We start from the raw sequence: 26,314 nt of genomic DNA on the forward strand, positions 1-26,314 counted from the left end.
GATGATAAACGATCATCAAAATATGTTTTTATGTTCATGTCTCAAATTGACTTATTGTGAAGACAATATAAAAGATTAATGATGAGCTTCGGCATACAATCCACACAGATGACCATAGTGTCATACACACCTGCTGCACTCGGCCTCCAGGAGGAGATTTTCCATGCACTGGACGACCTCGTTCATGTACGGCTTTCTCGCCGCCGTCCAAGCGTCCTCAAGAACTGCTCCTGTCAACTATAAGTTTCAAACGCATTGTGTTTTACTGCATGAATTCCAGCCCAAACTTCAACAGTGATCCAAACATTTTAAAGACATATTTGAATCAGTTTTCGCACCTGGAGCAGTTCCGCAGCACAGCTGATGTTTGATCCCACCGGGTTGGACAGCAGGCTGATCAGGAGCTCCTTCAGAGCATTAAGCAGGATGTTTGCTCTGGTTACCGGTCCTTTGGAGCTCTTAACCTTAAAATAACATCAATACATGTGTTTATGATGGTGAAAACCCCCCAATCTTTTTGTGACTTTTTCCTCTAATATGAATAAATGTAATGAGAACGGCTATGTATTTACAGTGGTGGAAAAAGTTTTTAGACACCCTTAAGATTTTATACAATCTCAAATATTATTATGAAACATTTGTAGAAATGTGTTTTGTTTTTCAAGCAATGCTCTAATGCAGCCACACCTCTTGTAGAGGTGAAAGATGATGACAAAAATCCTGAGAGCATTTCAAACGAGAACCTCACAGACACGGGGCAACACAGGTGTATTATTACCTCCAGGTGCAGGTACAGTTGTCCAAGGAAGAGGACAAAAGAGTGGAATGTAGTCCGAGTGTCGGCGTCACCTCGGACCGCCGCATCCCTGTGCTCATACTCCTTTTGGCATCTATATCAAAACAATAAAAAGATGGCAATCTAAATTTAAACATATCATGCTGATGAGGGCTGTCATCAGTCAAAAGCTTTTCTCTGAATTCAAGATAAGCACAGATCAAATCATTAAATTGAACGTACCTTTTCAGGAGCAGCTGACGGAAAGACCTGCTGGACGGTCTGATGGTCAGGTGCTGGGCCAGGTGGTTACACACCCTGGCTGCAGTGGTGGAGAACTTTGGAATTGGCAATTGACTGCAATTACAAAAAACAACAACTTTAATAAACAACTATGGCACCTCATATAGTTACGTGCTTCTGTATAGTGGTCAAAAATTGTTTTAAATGAGAAGCAAGTGTCTCCCAACCTGTATGTAGAGTTGCTCCACCAGCTCCATCAACAGCTCCTCTGTGGTGACCCAGCAGTTGAGCACAGATGTCATGCTCTCCACTTCTGAGTCAAAGGAGTCTGGTGAGGAGCTCAGCTCCCTCAGGGAATAGTTCACCAGCCCAGCCAGGGTTGTTTTGCCGTAGTCTTCATCCACAGGAGGATAACGCTAATAGCTGCTGAGCACAGCAGCTACCGGCTCCTTAAAGTCACATGAGGCTGCATTACAGCGCGCATGCCCGAGTCACCTCGCTTCAGTGGTTCAGCTCGAACGACCGAGTCAGCTCGAAACTCGAAAGAGTCGTTCACCTCCACTGAATCGGTCAGCAGCTCTGAGCTGCTCCGTTCACCTCGTGAACAGCGCGCCCTCCGCCCCTCCCTCACCTGAAAGTCTGCAGCGGCGCTCCGCTCGGAAAGTTTCTTAAAAAATAAACACACCGCTTATTTCTCAAAGGTTGTAGGAATAAATACATGAATAACACATGGATAAATACACAATAAATTATGTTAAAATACGACTGTAGCGTGCATTGTGTCACGTTTAATACTGTCCCCTATTATTAGTTCTGCCCTATGAACATCGCGTTATTTATTGACACTAGTAAAAAAGAAAATCAGAATGTTGGAGGGAAAAAAACCCCTATAAAATCAAATGTATATATTAATATATACTGTATATCTGTCATTCTTGATGCCCGGTATTTATTCAGTTTAATCATTTATTTATTTCCTGGTTCCAATAAACCTCAGAAACAACAAACATAATCTAGAATAAAGAGACCAGGGCCATTAAAAACTAGTGTGTACTTATTGTTTATTTTCCTCAGAAGTGTTTCAGCATTTATACATGATGCTCCGTTGTTCGCTGCAGTTCAGCTGAGCCTCCAGGTCCTGCGGTGGGTGGAAATAGTGCGCAATTTCCGTGAGAAAAATAAATAAATCTCGACTTTGATTTTCGACTTTTTCTGAAATGCATTAAGTTGGGTTTTTTTTAACCTCCGAATTTTTTTTTCTTTCCCCTCTCTCGTTTATCTTTTGATACAGCAAGTGGCTGAGACAAAGAATTGTATATTTAATTCTTCTGTGAGGAGTACTCATTTTAACGGGTGGTTATGGTCTGGCTGAAGAGCCAGAAGAATGTAATTTTTTCGTAAAAATAACTCGAGATCTCGAGAAAACCACTGAAATTATCTCGTTATCACGGAAAAGCGGAGAGAAAATAGTTAACCGTGGCCTTCTAGGGCTTCCGTAGGTCTCCTACTTTTCAGACAAGGTCAATATTTATATCTACACTCTTCCTGTGCAAATGGAAAACCTTTTCAAACTACATTTACAAGAAAACTAAACTCCCATTTTTTTGTTGCCCAATTGTCGTCACATTTCTCAAAGTACTGCGAGCATTTGGTGAACAATACTATGAGCATGTCAATACATCAGGTGCCAGATGGAGATGAGTAATAATCTAAATGACATAAGTTATGCCTGTTGCGTTGTTTTTTACAGAAGTTCTTTTTTTCCCAGGCAAAAGAAAGATCACTTGTATTTTTGCAAAACGTTCTTGAGAATAAATATTTAAAATTTCAAGGAACATGACTGTTTTAAGAAAAGTAGTAACACAATGACATTTTTAGGATTTGCGTTAGCAAAGTCTTCCCATAAAACAGGAAATAATCCCACAGTGGTTTCAAATGTCAATTATTAATACATAAGAATTTACAAAAAGTTTCAATGTGCATACGATCACATTCCATTGGAGAAAAATGCAGAAAACCTATTTTACGGCTCCTTTTTTGTATTTATAAGTGCAAAGGAACTATGAAGCTCAAAAAGCTGTTGTATTGGAATCATTTACATCTCGAGAACATCTCATGCGGTTCATGAGTCAGCTTATTATCTGACGAGGCATCCCGCTCCTCTTGAAGGGCGGGCCTCCCTTCATCGAGGTTCTGGGTACAGAGTTCTGAGCTTCTACACGTGATTCAGCTGATCCCAGAGGTTTTCTATGGGATTCAGGTCTGGAGAAAGTGTAGGCTGTTCTATTTAAAGGTACCTCAGTCTCCAGCAGCCGTTCCCTCATGATGCCACCTTGATGAGCTGGAGCCGTTGTCATCCACGAAGATGAAACTCTGCCTGTGTTGTTCATGTCGGGGCACAATAACTGGAATAATGACGTTAATTAGACAGCGTAGAGTCGTCAACGTACCATTCACAGAGTGTACAGCAGTTCGGTATTGACGAGACACACCTGTCCACACTGCGACACCACCGCCATAGCTTCGTCCGGTGACAACAGTGGCTGATGGACATCCTCACTGGCAGCCATCATTTCCGCTCAACGTGAATGGACTTTCATTAGAGAACAACACCGAGGCCCACCGGTCACTCGTCGAGAGTAAATGATCCATAAATTTCACCCAAAAGGCCCAAAAATCCCAAACTTTTTGCTGCACGCCTTTTCAGTATTTCAAAAGTTACACGCGTGCACCCATCGCTCGTTGACCTATTTCTGCGAGTCGAAGTCAGATTAGTGTAGTCAACCCACGAAACACAAAATTCCAATTGAATTAAAACAGCTTTATTAGTGTACACTGTAAGAAGTTGTATAGGATAGTTGGAAAGCCTATGAAGATCAGTGTTTGAAGAAGATAGAAACGCTAACAGATTGTCTAATGGGAAAAAAAAAAAAAAAAAAAGCTCTGTTGATAGCAAGCAAAAGGAAGAGTATGTATGGTAAAATAAAAAATACAGCTATAGAACGTCATAACATCACTAGTGACATGTAGGAACTTCACTTTCTCCAAAAAGCCAGCTTCTTTGGGATTCACAAAAAAAAACAAAAAATAGGCTTATTTGGGGATACACAATTGTCATCACAATTTAAAAAAAAAAAAAAAAAAAAAAAAAAATACAACAAGTGATCAGTAAATAGGAATGTGGACCTTCAGAACGTATTGAAGCAGCCTTTTGTGAAACCATCTGTTTTTATCTGCCCACACAAGGTGAGACGAGCTGGTTGGTTTTTAGGGTGCGACACTAGGTGGCACTCTTTCAAGAGAGAGAAAAAAAAAAAAAAAAGAAGATGCAAAAAGGCTTTTGCTGGATCCTGGCAATATGCACATAACGGCATGTGGAGCCATCAGAGAAGGACACTATGTATAGAACTAACCAAAGTTAGCAGAGATGCAACAACCATGAGAGAAAAAAATAAAACTACATTTTTTGCTTTACTTTTGTTAAAAAAAAAAAAAAAGAGAGAGAAAAAAGTCCAGTCAATATTTACCCTGATAAATTAAAAACTAAAAGACAGCAAAAGTACAGGACAGCTGGATGACACACAATTACCACCACATGGAGCTGGTTTTAAGTGAGGGTTAGCGAGGTGAGCGATTAGTTTGGTTTGCACCAAAATAATAATAATAAAAAAAAAAGCATGTTTTATGACGAAGACAACATAAAGACAAGTTGTCTTGCTTTCTTTTGAACATTTGAAACAGCTTAGAAAAAGATTCACACATCAAGTGTGGACGCAACCTTGGAAGATGCTGGCGATCGGTAAACATGAGCAACAGGGACGTCTCGTCTCAGCCCTTCCATCAAACTCGAGCTCGACTTCTCAGTAAATGTTCGAACGCACGCCACAATGAAGTGAAGGTTTTTTTTTGTTAGTTTTTTTTTTTTTTACAGGTATGAGCAAGTGAAAGCATGAGATAAGGGAGCTTCATTGGATCGAATCTTACTTGGCATACATTTACATTTCTCAAGTTACAATTTTAGTGGGAACGAATGTGTTCCAGGCCGGAACCCAAAACGAGAGTTTACAGTACAATTGGGATACAAGAGTATGCTGCGTGCATGGGAACACACTCGGAAAGACAATTCTGATGGATTATACCCCAAAATCTTAAAAAGGGCAGCTTATTTTATTTATTTTTTAAACTGTCAAGATTTGATCGGGATGAAGCCAATGAAACCCAATGCCGGCACTTTTTCTTTGGTCACACCCCCCATCCTGAAGAACTGACGCCAACAAACCAGGCTTTTGATGGAGGATGGAAGTTACATGCTGCTGTGAAAGAATTGCTTAATGATATATCCTATGCTACATACATCACAAATTCTAAATCATCATCACCATCTGGAACAGAAGGTATACTCTAAAATACAAATATCCAATCCTAATAAAAAGGAAGAAAAGCTTTGAAGATTTTAAATATATTTATATATAAAAAAATACATGAAGATACAAAAATGTAGCTAAAAGAATGCATAAAGAAAATAAGGTGTAGTATACGTTTGAATACTTAAAGCTTAAATACTTTAAAAAGTTTTGGACTCTGACAATACCAATGCAGGTCAAAAGCTGGCTTTAAGAGGAGAAATGTCATTAAAAGGGACCTACGATACTCAAATAGTTTAGTTTCTTTCTTTTTTTTAAATTCTTGTTTCAGAGAGTAAACTGAAGAAATACAAGTTATTTTAGCCTCCAACTTCTCCCTGAATATTTCCGTCTTCTGATTGGTCAAGCTCCAGCCGATTTCTCAAAAATGCTCCATCAAGCGCTTGTAATTTCACACCAGCTTCAGGACAATTCAAGTTCAAACGTTAACATGAACGACAAACTACAAAGGATAGCATTATAGGTCCCCTTTAATGAGCAAAATTCATGTATTCTTCTAATTCTTCTATTCTAAAATAAGGGAAATTCTTTTGTCATCACTTGGGCTTTTAAACATTCCTATCTGTACAATTCAAAGCATATCTCGCTGTATTTTTTTTTTTATATCAAAGGCAACTTTCTCAAGGGTGCATAATTTGGGGGCAGTGCAAGTACAGTATAGAAGCCATTTCATAAATTAAAGTCCTCCGCTTGCGGGACTTTTCCTATCAAAACAAGGACGATGATTGAAAAAAATGTGCATCCATCCAAGGATCAGGATCGACTTGTGCAGTTTCTACGTCGCGAAACATACGGGGGTGTTTTTTTTTTTTTATCTTTTCGTCTGTCAGACAGAAGTTCACTTTTAAATCTTGTATAACCTCCGAAATGGAGCCTCTTCTCATCAAACAAGTTGAAGCAAGTTTAAAAAAATATATCGAGGAGAATGCAAGACGAGAGCGAGCAAGAGCATGCGGGTGGGAAACAAAGTGTCGAGAGTTCGAAACGAGGAGGGGCGTTCCTTCACCGGAGCTAACGCCTACTGCTTTCATTATTCTCCAAAAAGCAGGTTTCTAAAAGTCGCAGAGGGGCCGACGAGGCGGACGCTCTTGCTCCGAGAGTTCCTCAAACTATTCATTCCAATTGTCTGTGCTAGTAGGTAGTCGTTGATCACGCGTTAAAATGAGTACTCCTCACAGAAGAATTAAATATACAATTCTTTGTCTCAGCCACTGGCTGTATCAAAAGATAAACGAGAGAGGGGAAAGAAAAGGGAAAAAAAAGTTTAGTGACAATATCTTGATCGCCCCCTGGTGACTGGTACGAGTCATGACTCCTGCTCATGCAGGAATAGCGAATGAAACGAGAGCGAAAACTAAAGATCAGCATCCCTATAGGTGTTATCAAATGTTTTGGGTCCGTTTGAGGGTTCGTTTCTTAAATCTTAAAATCTGACTTCCCCTTTGCGGGGAGGGCTGAATCAAAGATAAGTTGTCGGTCTCTATTTACAGTCGTTGCTTTCGGACACTATCCTCTGCATACACGTGGTGAAACGGGACGAAGATCTGCATTAAGCGTGTGGAGGAAATCATCTGTCAAAAACTAAATAAGTTTTGAGGCGCATGAACGGCGAAAGAGCGACTGTGTTTGCAGGATATCTGTGAACTCGTTGGGACTGCGGGTGTTCGAAGAATCAAACCCAATGCTTCCCGGGTGATGGACCCTTCGAGAGCCACGGTCAGGTTTGCGATTGCAAGCTGGGAGAAGGAGGAGGAACATTTCAAACACAATGGAAAAGCCGTTTGGTCTCCAAAAACCGGGTAAATAGAGCATCTGTGTCCAGGTCTGCGGGAGACTTTGGTTGAACGCGACTCCTGGAGTGGCAGTACTACTGTTGGTCCAAACGGGAGCGAGTGACACCGAGTCCAAGTTGTGCTGTGGGAACAAGTAGGTAGTGAGTGAGTGGCTGGACAGAGCGTCTTAAATCACATGCAGGATCCCAGTGAAGCTCCGTCCTGCTTTGGATTTCTTGATGGGACATTGAAATGTTGGCTGCTCCGTTATGACATCACTGGCAGCTGGTCGTCCCACCGCAGGGGGACTTCAGTTCATAGGTCAAAGGTGACAAGACAGTGAGATGTTCATCCAGAAAAGAAAAAGTCCACTCTACATCCTTCGTAACGTTGTCCAGTATTGATATTTGTGTCGTCCTCCAGGTCCACTGTGTGTCTTTTTTTTTTTGTTTAGTTTTTTTTCCACTTTTAAAAAGGTTAGTACATTATTTAAGACTGCATGGTGGTGTCCTTTATGATATACTGTCCAAACCAATGGGAAATGTCAGTGCACAGACTCCCGTTTAGGACATACTGGAGCAGCGCACTGAGGGTGAACCCATCTGGGTCAACACCTTGTCCAACCACTGGAGGGGGCCGTTCAGATGCAGTTCAATCCAACATGGAGTGCTGGTGACCGTCTGCCGTCTGCGGGGAGAAAACGACACAAGGCAAAAAGAGTACGATCAGTGTCGGGAGGGGTTGAGCAGTTTTCCCAAAGAAATACAGTGAATCTCAGTTCTGGGCTCAGGCCAGGAAAGACCGGATGAACAAATGCAGCCGTCCGTTGCGGGATCTAACGAGTGCCTGGCCTGGGATCCACAGAGGGACTGAAACACCAGACAGGCTTAACCCCGGCCCTGTGAGGACGAGCCAAAACACCAGCAAACACTGCTGTCTGGCTCCTGGGAGGACGCGACACAAAAGAGGAGCCGGCAGAAGAACAGATGTTTTGTTGGACAGACAGTCGTGTGGCCGCAGAGACGAAGAGATGCGGACAAACGCCGGGTAATCTCTGACATTTTGCAACAAAGGGAGGACTAGAATAGAGATTATACACATGCTGTGCAGATGAGCATTCAGCACAAGCTCAAACAAAGCTGCAGCCTAATAGCGGACAACCATTTGGACCAAAAGACAGACAGCAGGTTAACAAAGACTAAGCTCGAATTTTAACACAGGTCAAGTGATTACATCAATTTCAATGTCAAAAAATGTCAGTTACACTTCATCCAGCAACTAAAACACTCAAAATCTAAAATACTTTACCTACAAACAACTGGAAAATCTAAAACTCCCAATGTTTCAGGAGAAGGAGAAAGATTACCAACAGACCAAAGCAACCTTTATGACCAAAAGAGCCATCTTTGTGATTCGCCACCAAATCAAATTCAACTGAAATCACAAAACATGTTTAACCTTGAAAATGAGGCAAATGCAGCTTATAAACTTTCATATGTACTTATGATGGCTGTACTTTGCCATCTAGAATTTAAAAACTTTATAAATGAGATATAAACATTTAATTTTCAGCCATTTTTGGACCTGATTTGAGCAGTTTCACTCTTCTTTTTCAGCAGTTTTGAGATCATTGTGACATTTTTAAGCGGTGCTGTGTTGTTGTGGTCGATACAAGTTTTCCCATTTTAGTTGTTGTCTTTTTTCCAAAGTCCTTTATAGATAAGAGTCCTTTAGAAAATGATTCTGGGGTGGAAAGAGAACAAAAATTTGCTACAATGTTTATTTACATATAATCTTGTGAAAGCTTGAGGGAGCCACAAGAGGGGCTGAAGACTCCTGGACTAAAACGTACATATCTGTGTAGTGGCGAGTTTTGGTCTGTGGACATCAAGTTTAAACTAAAGGATTCATCACTTTGACACTGTTAGACACTTTACTTATGATGTGTGAAGAAAATGTTCCTAAACACGCAGCATCACAATAAATGGTGCATGTATCTTAGCAGAGGTGGACTTTGTGGTTTTCATTTTAAAACCTTTGTTAAAAATAGCATTTTCTTACCAGTAGGTTTAATCCCGCCAAGGAGAGTAACACCGTTAAGAGAAGCATTGGATTATTTTCTGAAACGTTTCATGTTGAAAAACCACGAGATCATTGTGTTGTTAAACTTTACCATCATATAATTGATACCAAGTTATTGCTCAAAATTATTATTATTGCACAACATTAGTGTCACGGCAGGAAAAAAAGCAGGACAGATTTTATCAGGGTTCTATATCATGACGTCAGAAACGTCACGATGCGACATAAAGAGCAATCATGCTGCTTTGAAAAGAAACGTTACAAGTATGATCTTGAAATACGATTTTCCTATCGAACTAATAAAGTAACTCATGTCAGTGTGGATACAGATCATTATTAAACTTCTAACAGAGTTACTATGAATTCTATTAAATCAATTATATTAAGGGCACTTGAAATTTTCAAACGGAAACAGAACTATCTAACATTCAACTATTATTGATGTTTTTGAAGTTACTTAAACTAACTTCCACCAGCGATCATGGATAAATGTTATGGAAACGTGCACTGATATTTCAGCTGTAGATCTTCCTACAAGTGAGAAATGGCATTTAGGAATGTATCTGGGTCCAAAATTAAGGAGTAAAACGTACAAACGAAGAGCACAGATACCTACAAAAAAAAAAATATATATATATATATATATATATATATTTAAGCACAGACCCTCCCCCTCTACTGTTTGTGTATCGCGCAACCATGCCCAAGTCAAGAAGCAAGAGGAGCTCCTGCACTGCATCCTCAAGCTCACCAGGGCGACCTTGGTTCATCAGGACACGGCAGTGAATTAGACTGAGCGACTCCCTGGCCTGACAGGAACATTACAGCCTCCCATTCATTATGCATTACAGTGAAAAAAAAAAAAGAAGAGTGATGAGGGTGACACACCTGTACTCTGCTCCCCAGCCCTTGACGAAGCTCATTCTGATGGTGCACATCCTGGTTAGCTGGTAGACGGCCTCGAAGCCCTGATTGACTGACTGGGCCAGCAGTGCCGCAAACTCCTGGTTGTTAAAAATCTTCAGATTGCAGCCTAGAGCAGGAACGAGAGGTGGATGAGTTCATTCTGAATTACAATTGAAAAGCTGATCACAGCATTTCAAAGCACCGAGCAGAGCGACTGCGAGGTGTAGGTGTGCTGTTTGTTGGTGATCATTTACTTCAAGGCTGCTGAATCCGACCCCTGAGCGTCAAGATGGCAGTGATGCACTTCTATACGTTTCTACTCCTCTGCGAACACACTGCTCATTTGGCCACGAATGAAATGTTTAAAGTTCCATGGGTACGAATGAGTCAGCGTGTGGGTGAGCGTCTGTGAAATCTCGTCACGTTGTGGGAGCTTTGGTGCCTTTTCTCAAGTATCATTGATACCTTTATGCTACTATTCACCAAATCGTTGATTTTATAAAGTTAAGCATCTGTCTTTTGTTTATTTCTCTATCTGTGGACATCGGGTCAGCGCTGCTCAGGCTCATCTGGTGGTTTAACTGTTGTGATACGTCATAAACAAGGTTGTTGTCTGTTGTTGTAAAGTGTTTCCCTGAGATGATCTAAAAGAAGTTTCTTTAAGAGGTGCAGGTAATACTTTTATTGACTATATCTTCAAACAAGTGAGACTAAATAAGAGCCATTAAGTCATCTCAAAGTCAGCTTTGTGATGTTCTGCCGCTAAACCTCCTGATCAGGAAGTCAGGACAATAGTGCTCCTCCACAACCAGGACAGCTCACCACTGGTTTAAGAGAACCATTGTGTCCAAGTACTGAGAGCCTTTAGGGGCAATATTGAGTGTTGCTTAATATTATGTAGAGGGAGAGAAGTAATTCCAAGAGATTTAAATTGTTTTTCGTTTTTAATAAAATAGCTCAATGTGACTAAAGTAGAAGAAACACTCAGTAGGATACCTGGAGGTATCTTGCAGACGGTAGCGGGGTGCCAGCCGTATCGCTGGTTGCAGTTGGGGCTCTGGACAAAAATGGCACTGTCGCTGAGGCACTCGGCGAACACCTCCCCTCCGATGTAGTACAACCTCACGCCGCGCCCTGAGGAGCAGCAGACGGGGGTGAAAAACAGGGGTTAAATCACTTAGAATCGCATATCTGGGGTAGATCTGGAAAACTAAATTAACATTTGACCGAGCGACAGTTATGAGCAAGCCATAACTTTTCAAATCGGCAAAAAAGCCGAGCTGATCCCTTTAAACTTTAACGACATTGTAAGCTTTTCAATTGAGGCCTTTATTTGGAAATAAACGGTTTTATCATTTAAATGGTAGAAACATTTAACAACTGGGTGGCAGCTGCTCACACAGCTGGTACCAGCGTTTTTCCACTACCAATCTACATTCATGTTGGAAGAATTTTTACTTTAAATAAAAAAAAAAAAAAAAAAAAAGAGGTTTAAAATGGCCCGTGATGATCCATTGGTCCTTTTTCATTAGTGAAAAAAACTTGAAACTTGTTGCAAATTGTCAGAGATTTAAGGTAATCTCATGCACATGAACAGTGCTACTACAGTTGACCCGAATCATCCGTCAGTAGATAACTACCTCTCTCCATACTGTCTAATTATCACATGCAGTCGTTTGAAGGTTTTAAATCGTTCTACATGCAAAGAAATGCTTGGAAAATTGTCAGGTTATTTAAAATTTACAATATTCGCATTATTTTTATCATAATGACCCAAAGATCACAATTTGTCACTGCAACAATAAACAGATCGGCTTTATTGTTGCGCAAGCGCATGATAAAATGTGACGCAATGTAAAAACCTGTTGAACTGATAAACTACTCGAGGCGCCTCTGACCTATATGTCTCCGCGTCATTTCGACTGTTGCGTTTCTGTTCACGTTGCTCAGAAGCCCTAAACAGAAACGCTCGGAGTTGGAGGGGTCGGTGAAGCCGTCGACGGTCAGAGACGGCTGGGAGGCGTGGAAGGTCTCTCCGACCCGCTGGTTGAGCTCATAGTAGGCTATAGAGCACCAGAACGCTGGTTCACTGTAGGTGACCGGCTGGAGGTCTGTAATGGGGGAAAGGGGGGTGGGGGGGGATTGTTAACACATTTGTGTACAAAATCAAATGAAATGAAGAAACCACCAAAAACAACAGAATCTTACCCAGACCATGACTGACAGGAGACAAGGTGCTTGGTGACATTTCTGCTGGTGAGCCTAGGAGGAAGTAAAAAAAAAAACAAATGACACTTTGCCGTTTTGTTGGGTTCCGTTTTTCCATATCCCCTCAGAGACCATCCTTTCACTCCTGCTATAATGTGTACATGTACACTCGCACCACACACACCACTAAACTACCTGATTCCATACTTTGATTCATCTGCTGGTCACTCGTTTCTCCATCTTCACTCATGTAGCCGGGTGGAGGAGTGTCTGAGGAACACAAGCATGACACGTATGAAGGGACTGACAAGTGTGTGAACTCAAATGGTGGTTAATCGCAAGTTAGTTATTAACTTTGCGCCTTTCGATCCAACTCCAGCTGGCATCTTAACCCAGAAGAGAATGCCGTGTAAAGTTGAAGTTACAAACCTGGTATATAGTTATTGGGAGGGTCGATGCCAGCGGGGAAGTTGGTGTTTTCGGGGATGGAGTTTGTGAAGTCATCTAGAGGCGGGAGCTCTGTCAGGATCTCAGTGTGGCGTGGCACCAACACTGGTGGCAGCACTGCACAGAAAAGACAGAGAGGAAAGAGCGTCACTGACAGAGAATTTGTTAAGCAGTGCCATTTAACAATTCTCTGCCTCCAACACACATGTAGAAATAGACTACCCCACCGAATGCCACAGGGCAAGGTGTAAGGATATCTGAACAGTTTCATCTGCTCTGATGACAGTGATTATACAGCTGTGGAGCGAGGGCACCTTGAAAAGAAAAAAAGAACAACAACACTGCCAATTTCCCTCGGATCATTACCTGGCGTCTCCACTCTCTGGTAATGGTAGGGATTGACGCACACTTCATCCTTCTTGAGGTTGAACGCAAACTGGCAGGTGTCGATGGCCCTCAGCTCGTGGTGGCTGTGAAGGTCAGGCCACCTCCACAGGCGGCAGTAGATGACGTGGGGCAGGCCCTTGCGATGGGACACCTGAAGGCGGCCATCCAGAGACCTGAGGGAGTTAAGGAAGAGGCTGACTGAAGGCTCAACAATGTGACTTTACGTTGGTGTTAATGTTGCCCATTTTCTCATTTCAGGCTTAAATACTGTGGATTTAGGTAAAGAGGCGATTAAACAACAACTGGCTGATTTCAGGTGGTTGTGTTGTACTGCATCCTCTTCAGGACCCCTTGAATGAAATCTGGTATTCTTTCATGTCTCTTTAGGCTTTTTGTACATTTATCTTTTAAATCATTGTCATGAGCGTATTTCTCTTTCCCCCCCTCTCTCTCCTAGGTCTACCGACTCATCCAACTCTATACGGAATTGATAGAAGTGTATGAAATACTACTTGTTGAAGCGTTTTCACACTTAATCCATAAGTATAACAAAATCAAACATCTCTTAAATATTATTTCATAGGTACTTAAAGGATGTATGCCCAGAGGGTGTTTTTCTTCTAAACTGTCATTTGGTAGCACCTACACATCAAAAATATGTTTTTTAACACAAGCAGTTTTTTTTACCAATACAAAGTTGATTTTCTTTGTAGCTTGACAATTTAAGATAGACGATCATGCTGGACAGGCCTACATTGATAATGGCTACCATTATTGCACCGTTAAAATCTAAAATCAAGTTCTGACGGTCAATATTCCACAGATTGACAGTTGTTCAAAGTGAAACTTTAATGAATAGTTTAGATCACTATATGGTTCGTAGCAATCATGAAACTTCTCGTTGAATGTCTGTTTTCCTAATGCTTTTCTGAACAGCCGCTGAGATCCATATGCAATAAAAGTATAATTTCTTTAGTAGTCATTGGTTGCCGTTAACCCTACAGTTTGAAAACTTTCAATCACAAAATAAATTTATAGCAGATTTGGGATGATTAACAACACTTAGTTGCATAGAGGTAGACTCAATACTTCCACTTCATGCATTTCACAGGGGCGGTTTTCTTCCTGAACGCACAGTTTCCCCATCAGAAATAGTATAACGAAACTCTGAAGAGTGCGATCACCACTTTACAAATAATGATCACAGCCTTTGTTGAACCCGAACGGGAGTGGAGAGGTGTCATGTCTTTGTGTGCATGCATATTCACCTGCCGTGGTCATGGTATCCATACATGCCTGCAGAGTCCCACTGCTCTATCGTGTGGCCTGAACCCAGACCCCAAAGGTCTGAGCAATTGCTACAGACGCACAAACACACACACAGACATGCATCCACATGTACAGACACACACACGCACGCGCGCGCACACACACAGACACACACACAGGACAGGTGGAGAAAAAAAAGGATAAAAATAAAAGCAAACAGATGGTAAACATGAGATGTTCCATTCCAAATCAGGATATGATGATATCACAAATATATGCAGTTGATCTCCTAGTGTCACAGAGGAGTTTCAATAAAAGACGAACTGCATGACAGATGACTGTGTGACGACTCTAAATCAGACAAGTAGTGATGAAGGTTCAGTTAAAACATTGAAATGAGTGATGACGCAGAGATAAAAATCCATCTTCTGAAATCAAATTAAACATTTCACAGATCTCGGAGTGGGATGCAAATACTGCCCAAACTGCACAACCGCAAATCCATGTGTCAGTGTGTGATTTCTAGGATGTGACAAGTGTGACATGAAAAAATAACCAAAACAACAAAAACAGGATTTACACGCATCTGCACAACAATGATGTGAATGAAAAAATTAAGAAATTCAACAGAGGCACGATGTGTGTCCAGACGCGACAACAGAGAAACGGATACAACACTGGTGTGTGTGCTCGACTATAAAAGGTTCACATCCTGTGGTTGCTCGAAAGCTTTTCTTAAAGCACACAAGAATTGGGGTGTTCCTCAATCACAAAGACGTATTTTTACTGAGAGGGCTCCTTCCTGTTTAGACCCTACCACAAGCAAAAGCCTGTCGAGAATCCATGTTGATCTGCATGCTGGAGCATCTTCTAAATCTTTGCAAGGGGGATTGCACTACACTGCAAAACCAGATTAAAAAACTAGATAAAACAAGAAGAAATGAAAATTTCAAAGAATGTTAAGAAGTGAGACGACGCAGCATTAATCACATTTTGACAATAAAGTCACACGTTTGAAAAAAACACTTTCATTTGAAATGAACATTACCCAATTCATGCCTATAATTTAAAGGCAAATCAAGTATACAGGTACTTCTCAAAAAATTAGCATATTGTGATAAAGTTCATTATTTTCCATAATGTAATGATAAAAATATATATGTTAGATTCATTAGACACAACTGAAGTAGTTCAAGCCTTTTATTGATTTAATATAGATGATTTTGGCAAAAAAGTAAAGAAAAACCAAAAATCCCCATCTCAAAATTAGCATATCATGAAAAGGTACTCTAAATGAGATATTAACCTAATCATCTGGAGCACCACACCCACCCTTGAATCAACGAATTAACTCTAAACACCTGCAAAAGATTCCTGAGGCTTTTAAAACCTCCCAGCTGTTTCATTACTCAAAACCGCAATCATGGGTAAGACTGCCGACCTGACTGCTGTCCAGAAGGCCATCATTGACACCCTCAAGCAAGAGGGTAAGACACAAAAAGACATTTCTGAGCGAATAGGCTGTTCCCAGAGTGCTGTATCAAGGCACCTCAGTGGGAAGTCTGTGGGAAGAGAAAAGTGTGGCAGAAAACGCTGCACAACCAGTAGAGGTGACCGGACCCTGAGGAAGATTGTGGAGAAGGACCGATTCCAGACCTTGGGGGACCTGCGGAAGCAGTGGACTGAGTCTGGAGTGGAAACATCCAGAGCCACCGTGCACAGGCGTGTGCATGAAATGGGCTACAGGTGCCGCATTCCCCAGGTCAAGCCACTTTTGAACAAGAAACAGCGGCAGAAGCGCCTGACCTGGGCTACAGAGAAGCAGCACTGGACTGTTGCTCAGTGGTCCAAAGTACTTTAGTAACACCTGAGCAGTGCCACCGGCTGATTGACTCCATGCCACGCCGCATTGAAGCAGTCATTTCTGCAAAAGGATTCCCGACCAAGTATTGAATGCATAACTGAACATAATTATTTGAAGGTTGACTTTATTTTGTATTAAAAACAAAATAAACGTGACCTTTTTTGCCGCCTTTTCTTTTATTGGTCAGATGAAATATGCTAATTTTTTGAGATGGGGATTTTTGGTTTTTCTTTACTTTTTTGCCAAAATCATCTATATTAAATCAATAAAAGGCTTGAACTACTTCAGTTGTGTGTAATGAATCTAAAATATATGAAAGTCAAATTTTTATCATTACATTATGGAAAATAATGAACTTTATCACAATATGCAAATTTTTTGAGAAGTACCTGTATTTTGGCAAGGAGGGTGTCCGGATGACAACAAAGCTGAATAAGCAGTCAGTATTAAGATTGTCATGTCATATCATCGCAGGGTGTAACAACTTTAGGTTGTGTGCAAAATAAAGTATACGAGTAGACACAATTGAGTCCGTGCTTCTGAGGTTTTTACAGTTTTTTTTATTATGTTTTGACCCAATTGAGTAGAACCCATTCAATAAATTCATTCTGTGTATGATTTAGCAGGATTCGTAGCAGGTGTAGCACCTGAGAAGCACTCAAGAAAGAATAACCTAAGTTTTAGAAAACAAAAAACTAAACAAACGCAGCTCAGAACACAATTACTGCAGAGGTACATGTCTCCAATAGTTATTTCCCATAACCTGAAACTGTTAAATTTCCATTTTAATTGATACATAAACTGAAATATCTCAAGCTTTTTTTGTCTTACTACCATCAAGATACGTAAATCACGGATAGAGTATAACAAAATGATTGAATTCTGCAGCCAAAAGCTTAATAAATATGAAAAAGATCTGCCCTTATGAATTATGCACCTATCAGAGTGCTGCTCACTCTCTACCGTGGTTTATCATTTTGCACGAGTATCTTCTTAAGCAGCATTGACAGCAAGCGCATCGTCTGCGAGTTAATCAATGACTGGTCAGTGTCACCTTGTCTATGAGGAAAAACTCAACTCAAACAGCTAAATTTAGCTGTGAAAAAAAATCAAAACATAGATAAGTGAAAGACACTGACTCTTCCATTCGGTAAGTTCTTTCCTGATACAGGAATATATTTTCCAACCTCATTATTCAGCCTGATCTTAAACACCAATGACAAGATTTGTAAAAATAGAAAATACAAATGTTTACCCTTGAATGAGGGGCATATTTAAAGATACAGATATTGTGGTAAAATCCCAGTTTATGTTGGGTTTTTTGGTCATATTTTTTAACCTCTACCGTTTAATCATCTGGAAGAAGTAGTTCACTGAGTAAAACATATAAAAGAAAACGAATGAATGTTTAATCACCATCTGAAATAAAGAGGGAACTTGCACACAAAATGACTACAATTACATCATCCTTCATGAACAGCTCCTACTGCAGCGTTACAGACTTCTTGAATTTTCCCTTTGGTAGTATCTGTGAGTGTCCTCATAACCAGAACGGTCCTATTGTGGGACCGGAAGGCAAGACCTCCACTCTTCCTGGAATGCTTACTTACGGTTGAGAAACGCTCAGCGTTGTCTAATCAAAGTAACGGCCATGCCGGTCCGTACCCGTGTATCTCCACACTTATCAGCCTGCTCACCGAGTTCAAAATCTCCAAGTACACTATCTGAAGTGCCGATAACATCTTAGCTTCTTCCTCTCACTTAAAGGTCAAGAGAATGACTGCAACTATGTCCCTTTATTATTTCAATCGAGCCCCAAGTGTTGATCTCGACCTGTAAATCACTGTGAATAAAACTTACAAAGCTCTGTCTGTCATTGGAATGAGAGTAATATTTTTATTTTATTTTTTTACCTGAGGCTGATGTAAACGCTTTGTAACTACATTAAACTTTGATCCCTCTCTGAGGTGACACAGATTTCCATCACATCTACTTTGGGAGAAATCTACAAAGCCCGACACCTGCCATCACCTCATCTGACATACTGCAACCGAAACACCCTCTCCCCCCGAAATGTCAACTGCAAAGGCCAGAACAAGAGGAGCCCATTATCTCTGACTTTATCAGCTTCTCTTTTATGCTTTAAAAGGGAAGACAGCCTAGTAGCCCGGAAGGCCGTCTGGAGCACAGAACCAGTAGGAGGCATTACTCTTCATGGAGTTGAAAGAATTATGTTAAAACCCTGAAATCATGATACGAAAAACGTCTTTACTTTTAAAGACAAAAAAATATATAAGGGCGAATGCCTTACAAGAACTACGGTTACCTTATCAGTACCACGTCAGAGGTTACTATCAGCCTACATTCCACTGAGTGAAGAAACAGAGAGAGAGAGAGAGAGAAATATGGCAACATACAAAGCTCGCATGGCTTTCTTCATTTATTTTCCCTTCAACCACACGAGTTACACTGAAAAGATCTCCGCCATCAACTTCCTACAATCCCCACAACAGTCAGGCCTGTTTCACAGTGTGTGGAAGAGGTCGGTATGCCCCATGGAAACTCTTGGAAGTGAACAATAGATGAAATTTCGATAGCCTATTCTTGTAAACGTCCTTATAGGCACAATTTTTTTCAACATCAATGCGTGTATTGTTTCAATATGATAAAAGCAAGTAGTAAAGCCGTGGTTCGCACTGTCACTTGACAGCGAGAAGGTTCTTTGTTTCAACCAGCCGGCCAACAAGATCTTTCTATTCGAGGTTTGCAAGATCTCCCTGAGCTTTGTGTGGGTTTTCTGTTTTCTGTTGGTACTTAGTGACGAATTGTCTATAAGTCTTAAAGTACACATGTGGTTGGGGAATTTGTTCATCTGTATTTGAGCAGAGTAAATATTTTATCTCGAATGCCTTCAACCCTTTAAAGACTTTCTTGCATGTTTCAAGACATCTCCAACATTTCAGTGAAATTCAAATCTAGGCAGGAAACTGATATAATTTGTATTTCATGAATGAACTTACAATTTCTACGTGACCTTTTTTGCCGCCTTTTTTTTAATTTTTAAACAATCCAATACTATTATTGAGGAATGTGGAGTTTTTGCATGACTCAATTATACAACCACGTAATGGTCATTTGTAAATGCTGCAATGTCACCTCTGGTAAATACCTACCACACGATAACCTTGAGTTACCTTTTATATTATTCTAGCTCTGCCCCGCTTAATAATTTATTCAGGCGGCACTAAAAAAATGTGCATGTCGGGACGATGACGACAAGCTACTCCACTGTACTGCTCCACTGAACTGACCCCACATAAGTCAGCACCGGCTTAACTCTACAATCGTAAGATGCATTACGTGGCGTACACTTGCAAGGTGTGCGTCTACCCAACAAGCATTAGGACGACTACAATGTGATTATGTCTGCCTGGGCTCAGTTAGAAACGCGGCCAGAGTGCACTGCTGGGAAACTATCTGCCTCCGTTCAACGTCCTCATATAATATTACAAGATGTAGAAAGCAAGTCTCTGCATGATCAAGGAAAAGCAAACACACAGTGCATTAGCAATGCATCCTGCAGCTTTTTTCTTTCTTTCCCTTGTCTGATCCTTGCAAAATATGTGCAAATTATGTGGTCAATACGATCCATTAAATCTGAGCGTGGCGCCTCAACAGAGGCATACCAGATTTACCTAGATCATACGGCCATGCCAAAAGGAAAATGAGCGTCTGATTTCCATCTTTTGTTCCTACATGCTAGAAATTAACCCGGGTAACCCGGCACAGATAGTGCTGCCGTGCCGATTTGTGGCTACAATGGGGGTAAGGAGGTGAAACAGATTTTTTTTCCACAAGGTAATTCCATTATTTATACTTTGTAATTAAAAAGAGGGAATTAAACGCATGGGACTGAAAGAAGAGAAAGTGCACATTAGGTAGAATAATTGAGAAGGGCAGCTCATAAAATCTTCAGGGGAGCAGACTCTTCTCCCATTTCCACTGTTCCTCTGTGGATTGATCGACGTTAATCACATGCTTCTCATGGGGCTCCCCTGACTCTGCCACTTTTGCCACGATAATGTTTCACCTGGTCTGATGACTCAACTTACCTAATCATGTGACACACGGATCATACTGTAGCACAAGTCACATACGTGTAAACTGGGACTTTATAGGACTATGCAGCCACAGCTGGGTTGAATACAGAGTTTACTGAGAGAGAGGAAAAGGCTTTTTCATGAATAGTTTTATTTAAAAGATTTCAAAGGATGAAGATGCGATATGAGGTCAAGGTGCTCCGAGTTTCTGTATGGATATAATGACTAGAAGTGCCATTTCCTCGCTATAAAAGGCATATTCTTCACCGTATCTCTGTGGTTTTCAATGATGCACAGCCTCATGTAGAAAACTGATCAAGTGGGCTGGTGCTTGCACCACAGACTATAGTCACTTTAAACTGCTGTTGGCTGTTAGCTCTCGGCCGCTATTCACAAAACCTAATGCTTTAATGCTGTTGATTCATTAGAATGGATTAAGTCAGGAAGTACTGCACCAGGGACAGAGGCTGATGGACAGGAGTGTTCCAAAACTTGCTAATTGATTCCGTTTCTCTATTGCATGGCACTAGTTAAGCTTTGTCTGGACGTTGCGCTCTGCAATGCGGAAAAAGTGAGCATCTTGCCACTCCATCCATGGAGGTTTCTTGAGCCAGGAAGGAAGATAGCACAGTCACTGCAATTTGGGATCCCAGAATGTAAATTTTAACCATTTCAGCCTTAAGGCACCCAGCTGGTAAGATTGCACAAAAGTGTTGCAAGAGATGAGAAAAGCTAATCAGCGGGCTGCACCGTCTTTTTGTCATCTTTTGAAATCGGCCCTACGCATGAATTACCTGGATGGTAAAAAGAACAGTGCTAAAGAGAAATTTGAGCTCGTGTGAAGCGAGAGTTCATCAGACAGACATTGTGCAACAAATATAAATCCAGAACTCAACTCAGCGTCAATTGGAACTGCAGAGCTTTTCTGAATTTCAAGGTTAGTTTCAGATCTTTTTTTGTTTGTTTAATTAAGTACATAATACACTGTAGACATCTCATACTGGGAGCGTTTCAGCTTTACTTAAACACACACACAACAAATGTGTCATAATAAGCAGCTGGGATGATCATTTCAATTCATGTTGCTAAAACTCAAGAAAAACTAAAACATTTCAGATGAAATGTGTGTCCGCAGCTCACTGACGACGAGTTTCCCCTCCATTTCATGTTTATCACCAAATTCCGAACCACTTTGACAGGCCACTTGTTTGCAGAGACGACTTGGCGAATCGTTAACAAAAGCCATAGCACACTATTCCAGAATTTTCTGCACGTTTTGATTTGCATTTTGTGTACATGCTCACAACTAGTTACACATTGAAAATCCAGGAGACGAAAAAGATGAAAACCAAAAAGAAAGCGGCGCCTAAGAGAGTGAACTTTGCACCTCACTTCTTAAAAGGCACATGAACTATGCCCATCTTTTACACAAAACCAGTGAGTACAGTTGAGTCAAACTGTAAAAAGTTAATTATGATGTTTAAGATACTCAATGTGTTACTACCATTTGATAAGTTAGCACAGCACAAGGTGTTTATTAAACCAAATCTGCGATGTTTATTTACGCCAATAATAATAAGTTCTCCTTCTTTGGCTACATAATTCAGCTCTGTACACAGTCACCTTCCTATAAGCTATAGGAAAATGGGAGGTATTTGGGTATATCGATCAGTCAGGACAGAGTGGAACAAGTTGTATAGGTGCAGAACGTCAAATAGGAAGATGAATTAGTTTGGTGTCATGAGTGGGACATCTGTTTCCTCTAATGAGGTTTCACTTCTGCTGCAATACTAACCTATGGCACAACATCAAAAGGGAAGTGGTCCCGCTCTTTCACAACTTTTCCCCCTGCGAGTTTGCGGGTACTGCTTTTCTTACTTTCATGTGTGTTGGTGCACCTCACTCCAGAGTTGGTGGTATTGTGCCACACTGATGCATCACACCAATGCCAAAGGGGTGTGTGTGTGTGTGTGTGTGTGTGTTTTATCATCGCATACAGCTTTTGTGTGACTGTAATAATAATAAGAAGCACAACTACAGAGACAAAACAACATAGATAAATCAGTGTGGTCTTATCTCACCTGGGTATGGTGACACATTTTGTGTTGCTGTTTTGTGTGCTGATGGCCTTCTCCAGCTCATCCAGCTGTCCCGTCTTCTTCAGCTTCTTCACCAGGCTTTTCACCGCCTTTTCGCACCATTTCTCCTCTTGGCCACCTCCATTCTGCTCGCCTACCCCTCCGATGCCGCCTCCAGCTCCTCCGCTCCCGGCTGGAGTCTTCTTCCACCCCAGGAGACGCTTCACGACGGGGGGAGTGAAGGGAAGAATGGAGGACATGGCGGCTTGTGTACGTTGGCAAGGATTTAAGGGTGTTTGGATTTCCTTCTTAATCTGACATAAAGTTAAGAAGGGGTCAAAGGGGGGGAGGGTGGGCGGGTTGATGGAGCTGTATCTCTATTGAAGAATTAAACTACACTTAAGAAACACATGTAGGTATTTTCACTGAGGTTTAACCACAACTAAGGCATTGGGCTTAGGGAGTGTTGGGGAATATCACAAATATAAACACGAGGAGGAGGAGGAGGAGGACATCCAAAGAAACCTAAGAAAGAGGAAGAGATATAAACCATCAAAATAAAAATACACAGTTAAAAAACACAAACAGAACATTCGGTGCACTGACTGTTCATGAAAAATAGCATCAGCTGTGTTCATGTATGTGGTTACTTTGCCAAAATCCCTGACTGTCAATTCTAACATAGCCCCTGCTGTTAACTGACCCACTTTATACCGTGCCTTATGTATCAACCAGACACTACACATCGTACACCCGCCTTTCCAGTCGGTCTGTTAAACTGATGATCATTTGCCTTCACTTTTGTTATATCCAAATAATCCTTTCACCTGTTCAGATCCCCATGTTGTTTTACTTGTAAAAATTTGGATTGCCCAGTATTTGTGTTATGAACCCTCTGCCTCAGACCTCTGTACAAAAATCCCACTCCTCTGCCACTAAGGAGCTGGTTTTAATCTGCTTCCAAACAAACCCTGGTCAGATTCAAGAAAGAACTCAGCACAGGCATCTAAACGAACCAAACTAAGCCTTTGTGCAACTCGTATTTGTTGGAAAGAGTCTGACGTTTTATCACTTTCATAAATTTTTACAAGCAACTGTAAACTCTTGGCTGGTAAAAATAACGCCATAATAATCCCACTGGCACATTAAGGCCAAACAAACAGCTTTTTATTTACTGAAATTTTAGCACATTCTGTTGAATAACATCAATCACAATAACACCAAATACAATGTCTATTTATTAACATGTTTTAGTTTACTATATGAGCAAACACAATGTAAGCTGGAGTAAAGTGTGATCTCTCAGTTTTCCTTATTTTGATCCAGACCATGTAAACACAACACAAATTTGAATACTGTCCTATCTCCAAGGGTGTAACGTCAACGAGATGATGGTATGAAGATATATACTAGGACAGGATGATATATCATCATCAACTGGCATTTTATCGTGAGCATATTGGTTGAAAATATAATCATAATTTAATTTATTTAAGCGACCAATCTTTAAAAGTTATTTACAAGAGTTTAAAGTCGTGATGGAACTTGTTTTTACTTGACAAGAGAGAAACTTTGAGCATGTCTGAGGTGGCAGATCTATGACAAAATCTATGATAATCCTAGTTAATCCAATCACCAAAATCTTTCATAAAAACAACAGGAGCAGGATCTCAAAGCCTTATCAGCCATAGCTTGTAGGTTGTACAGTCTTAAAACTATCAGAAAAGCAAAGTTATAGTAGAATAAGACAAACAACAGCAGAATACGGATAGACACAAGCTATAAACTTAGCTTTTCCTTTCATTGCCATGATCCATTTGATTGATGGAAGCATATTCAAAACAAAATTAGCCAGGAACCTGGAGTGAATACTCCTAATTTACTGTAAAAGTATATGTTCCAAGCAGCTAATAATGAAGTTGTTTGACTTTGGGGTTAGGATATATCAGCACTGCGGGTCAATTGGACTTAAATGAGCAGGGATAGAAGTACTGGCATATACTGGGCAGCCAAGGAGGAAGGGATCACTGTCCTCCTGTGTGTTACTCTGAAAGTCCAAGCTCCTTCTAAGAATTCATTTCAGTAGCTTAACCCTTGGACTGCGTACCAACAGTCGGTATGAATGGCTTTGTGAAACAATCAGACCATTCCTGCAGTCTCAATATTAGAGGCTGCATTCGTTTGCCATTGTCTAAACAGTCCGAGATGCTATTATTAGGTCTCACAGTAGCAGCGATACAAGGTATATGGCGTTGATGTTTGCATTAGAAGGTATAGGATAAAAATCAACTTGATGTAGTATTGGTTTGTGGTTATCAAAGACGAGGAATAATCTTGTGCTGCAGGGGATCTCAGGGACAAAACGCAGCGCTGTGTCTGTGAGCCTTCAAAGTGAACACAAAGTCTCCATGCAAGTTAAGCAGGCAGGAGCACAAAGCGTGCCCGCACGGCCACAATGCATGTCAACTCCAAACCCAGCAGCCTCGTGTGTGGTGGCGGGGGTGGTGGTGGAGAAAAATAATAAGCAGTCGTATTGTGTCTGTAAGGCTCTGAGAAACTGTGTGTTTGGGTTACTTCGCCTCCGAGAGCGTAAACATGAACACACACGACTGGAAGAATAAGCTAACCCGCTAGTAACGAGCCAGAGCATGCAGACTTTAACAAGCAGCTACAGAAAAAAAAAAAAAAAAAAGGCAGCTCATTGTTTGTGTGTCATTAGCCGCAATGTGAAGACAACGGGGGGGAAATATTCTGCTTTCTTTTGTCTGGAAATGACTGATAGTCCCCCTCCCTCTTCTCCTCCTCCTCCTCCCCTCGCCTCAAAAAAATAAAAAAAGAGTAGGATAAAATCCGCTAGCAAGCTTGCTACTTTGTGTCACAGACAAATAAACACGTCTGTTGCATGTTTCGTCGCGGACAAATTGAACCTCGCTTCATTGTGTTGGAAACACGCTTACCCGACGCGGCGGTGAAGTGGCGCTCAGCGGTCACTCAGGCAGCTATTCGAGAAACTCCGCTTGTTCATTTTTATAAAGACATCCAGGGAGACTTTAAAGAGTATTTTCCACCTCCGAGCCGCCGGGATGATGGCCCCTCATTCAAAGCGCAACCTAACGTGGAATGCTTCACGCAAAACATAAACGGAACCTTACTCTGCTAAGCCCCGCCTTCTCTGGCTTCCTATTGGACCAACGCGGGAATTCAGCCGATAACCTGTTGCCAGACAACGATTCTATTGGCTGGAACCCGAGTCCGTCACACATTGTGACGTCGGAACTTTATCAGCGGGTACCTTGATTGTCCTTTTGCAATTGTGTAATACAGAAGCTTGTAGTCTCTCTCTCTCTCTCTCTCTCTCTCTCTCTCTCTCTCTCTCTCTCTCTCTCTCTCTCTCTCTCTCTCTCTCTGTTCATTTCGGTTCAAATACAAAGGACAATACTATGCGTATTGAGAAGATAGATAGATAGATAGATAGATAGATAGATAGATAGATAGATAGATAGATAGATAGATAGATAGATAGATAGATAGATAGATAGATAGATAGATAGATAGATAGATAGAAAAAACAAACAAAACATTTATCTTCTTCACCACTTTGGTGATGAAGCCAATGAGGTGATGATGTAGGAACCACCCTGCACAGGTTAACACAGCGAGACACACACCCACATTCACATCTACAGTCACTTAATTAGCCTCGACTTGCATGTTGGATGGACACCAGAGTACCTGGATTAAACTAATCAGACTTCAACC

The 26,314-nt window shown here is 41.1% G+C and overlaps 1 protein-coding gene across 4 annotated transcripts; it reads right to left on the bottom strand.

Annotated features, from left to right (window-relative positions):
• Nucleotides 1–3,826: 3,826 nt before the first annotated feature.
• On the bottom strand, nucleotides 3,827–25,677 carry smad2 (SMAD family member 2). 4 transcript variants are annotated; one of them, XM_080477181.1, is made up of 11 exons: nucleotides 25,513–25,677; nucleotides 22,559–23,080; nucleotides 14,513–14,602; nucleotides 13,224–13,417; nucleotides 12,840–12,974; nucleotides 12,618–12,680; nucleotides 12,411–12,464; nucleotides 12,101–12,313; nucleotides 11,199–11,336; nucleotides 10,185–10,329; nucleotides 3,827–7,901 (listed from the first exon to the last, which is right to left on the bottom strand). In XM_080477181.1, the coding sequence occupies exons 2-11, from the start codon at nucleotides 22,813–22,815 to the stop codon at nucleotides 7,778–7,780; spliced, it is 1,413 nt and encodes a 470-aa protein (XP_080333307.1). In that variant the 5' UTR covers nucleotides 22,816–23,080; nucleotides 25,513–25,677; the 3' UTR covers nucleotides 3,827–7,777. The 4 variants fall into 4 exon arrangements, with proteins under 4 accessions (XP_080333307.1, XP_080333306.1, XP_080333309.1 ...); XM_080477180.1 differs by having other exon boundaries at nucleotides 12,606–12,680; XM_080477183.1 differs by lacking the exon at nucleotides 14,513–14,602.
• Between the last annotated feature and the right edge of the window lie 637 nt (nucleotides 25,678–26,314).

This window comes from Lipophrys pholis (assembly GCF_963383615.2).
Source record: "Lipophrys pholis genome assembly, chromosome: 12".
Classification (NCBI taxonomy): domain Eukaryota; kingdom Metazoa; phylum Chordata; class Actinopteri; order Blenniiformes; family Blenniidae; genus Lipophrys; species Lipophrys pholis.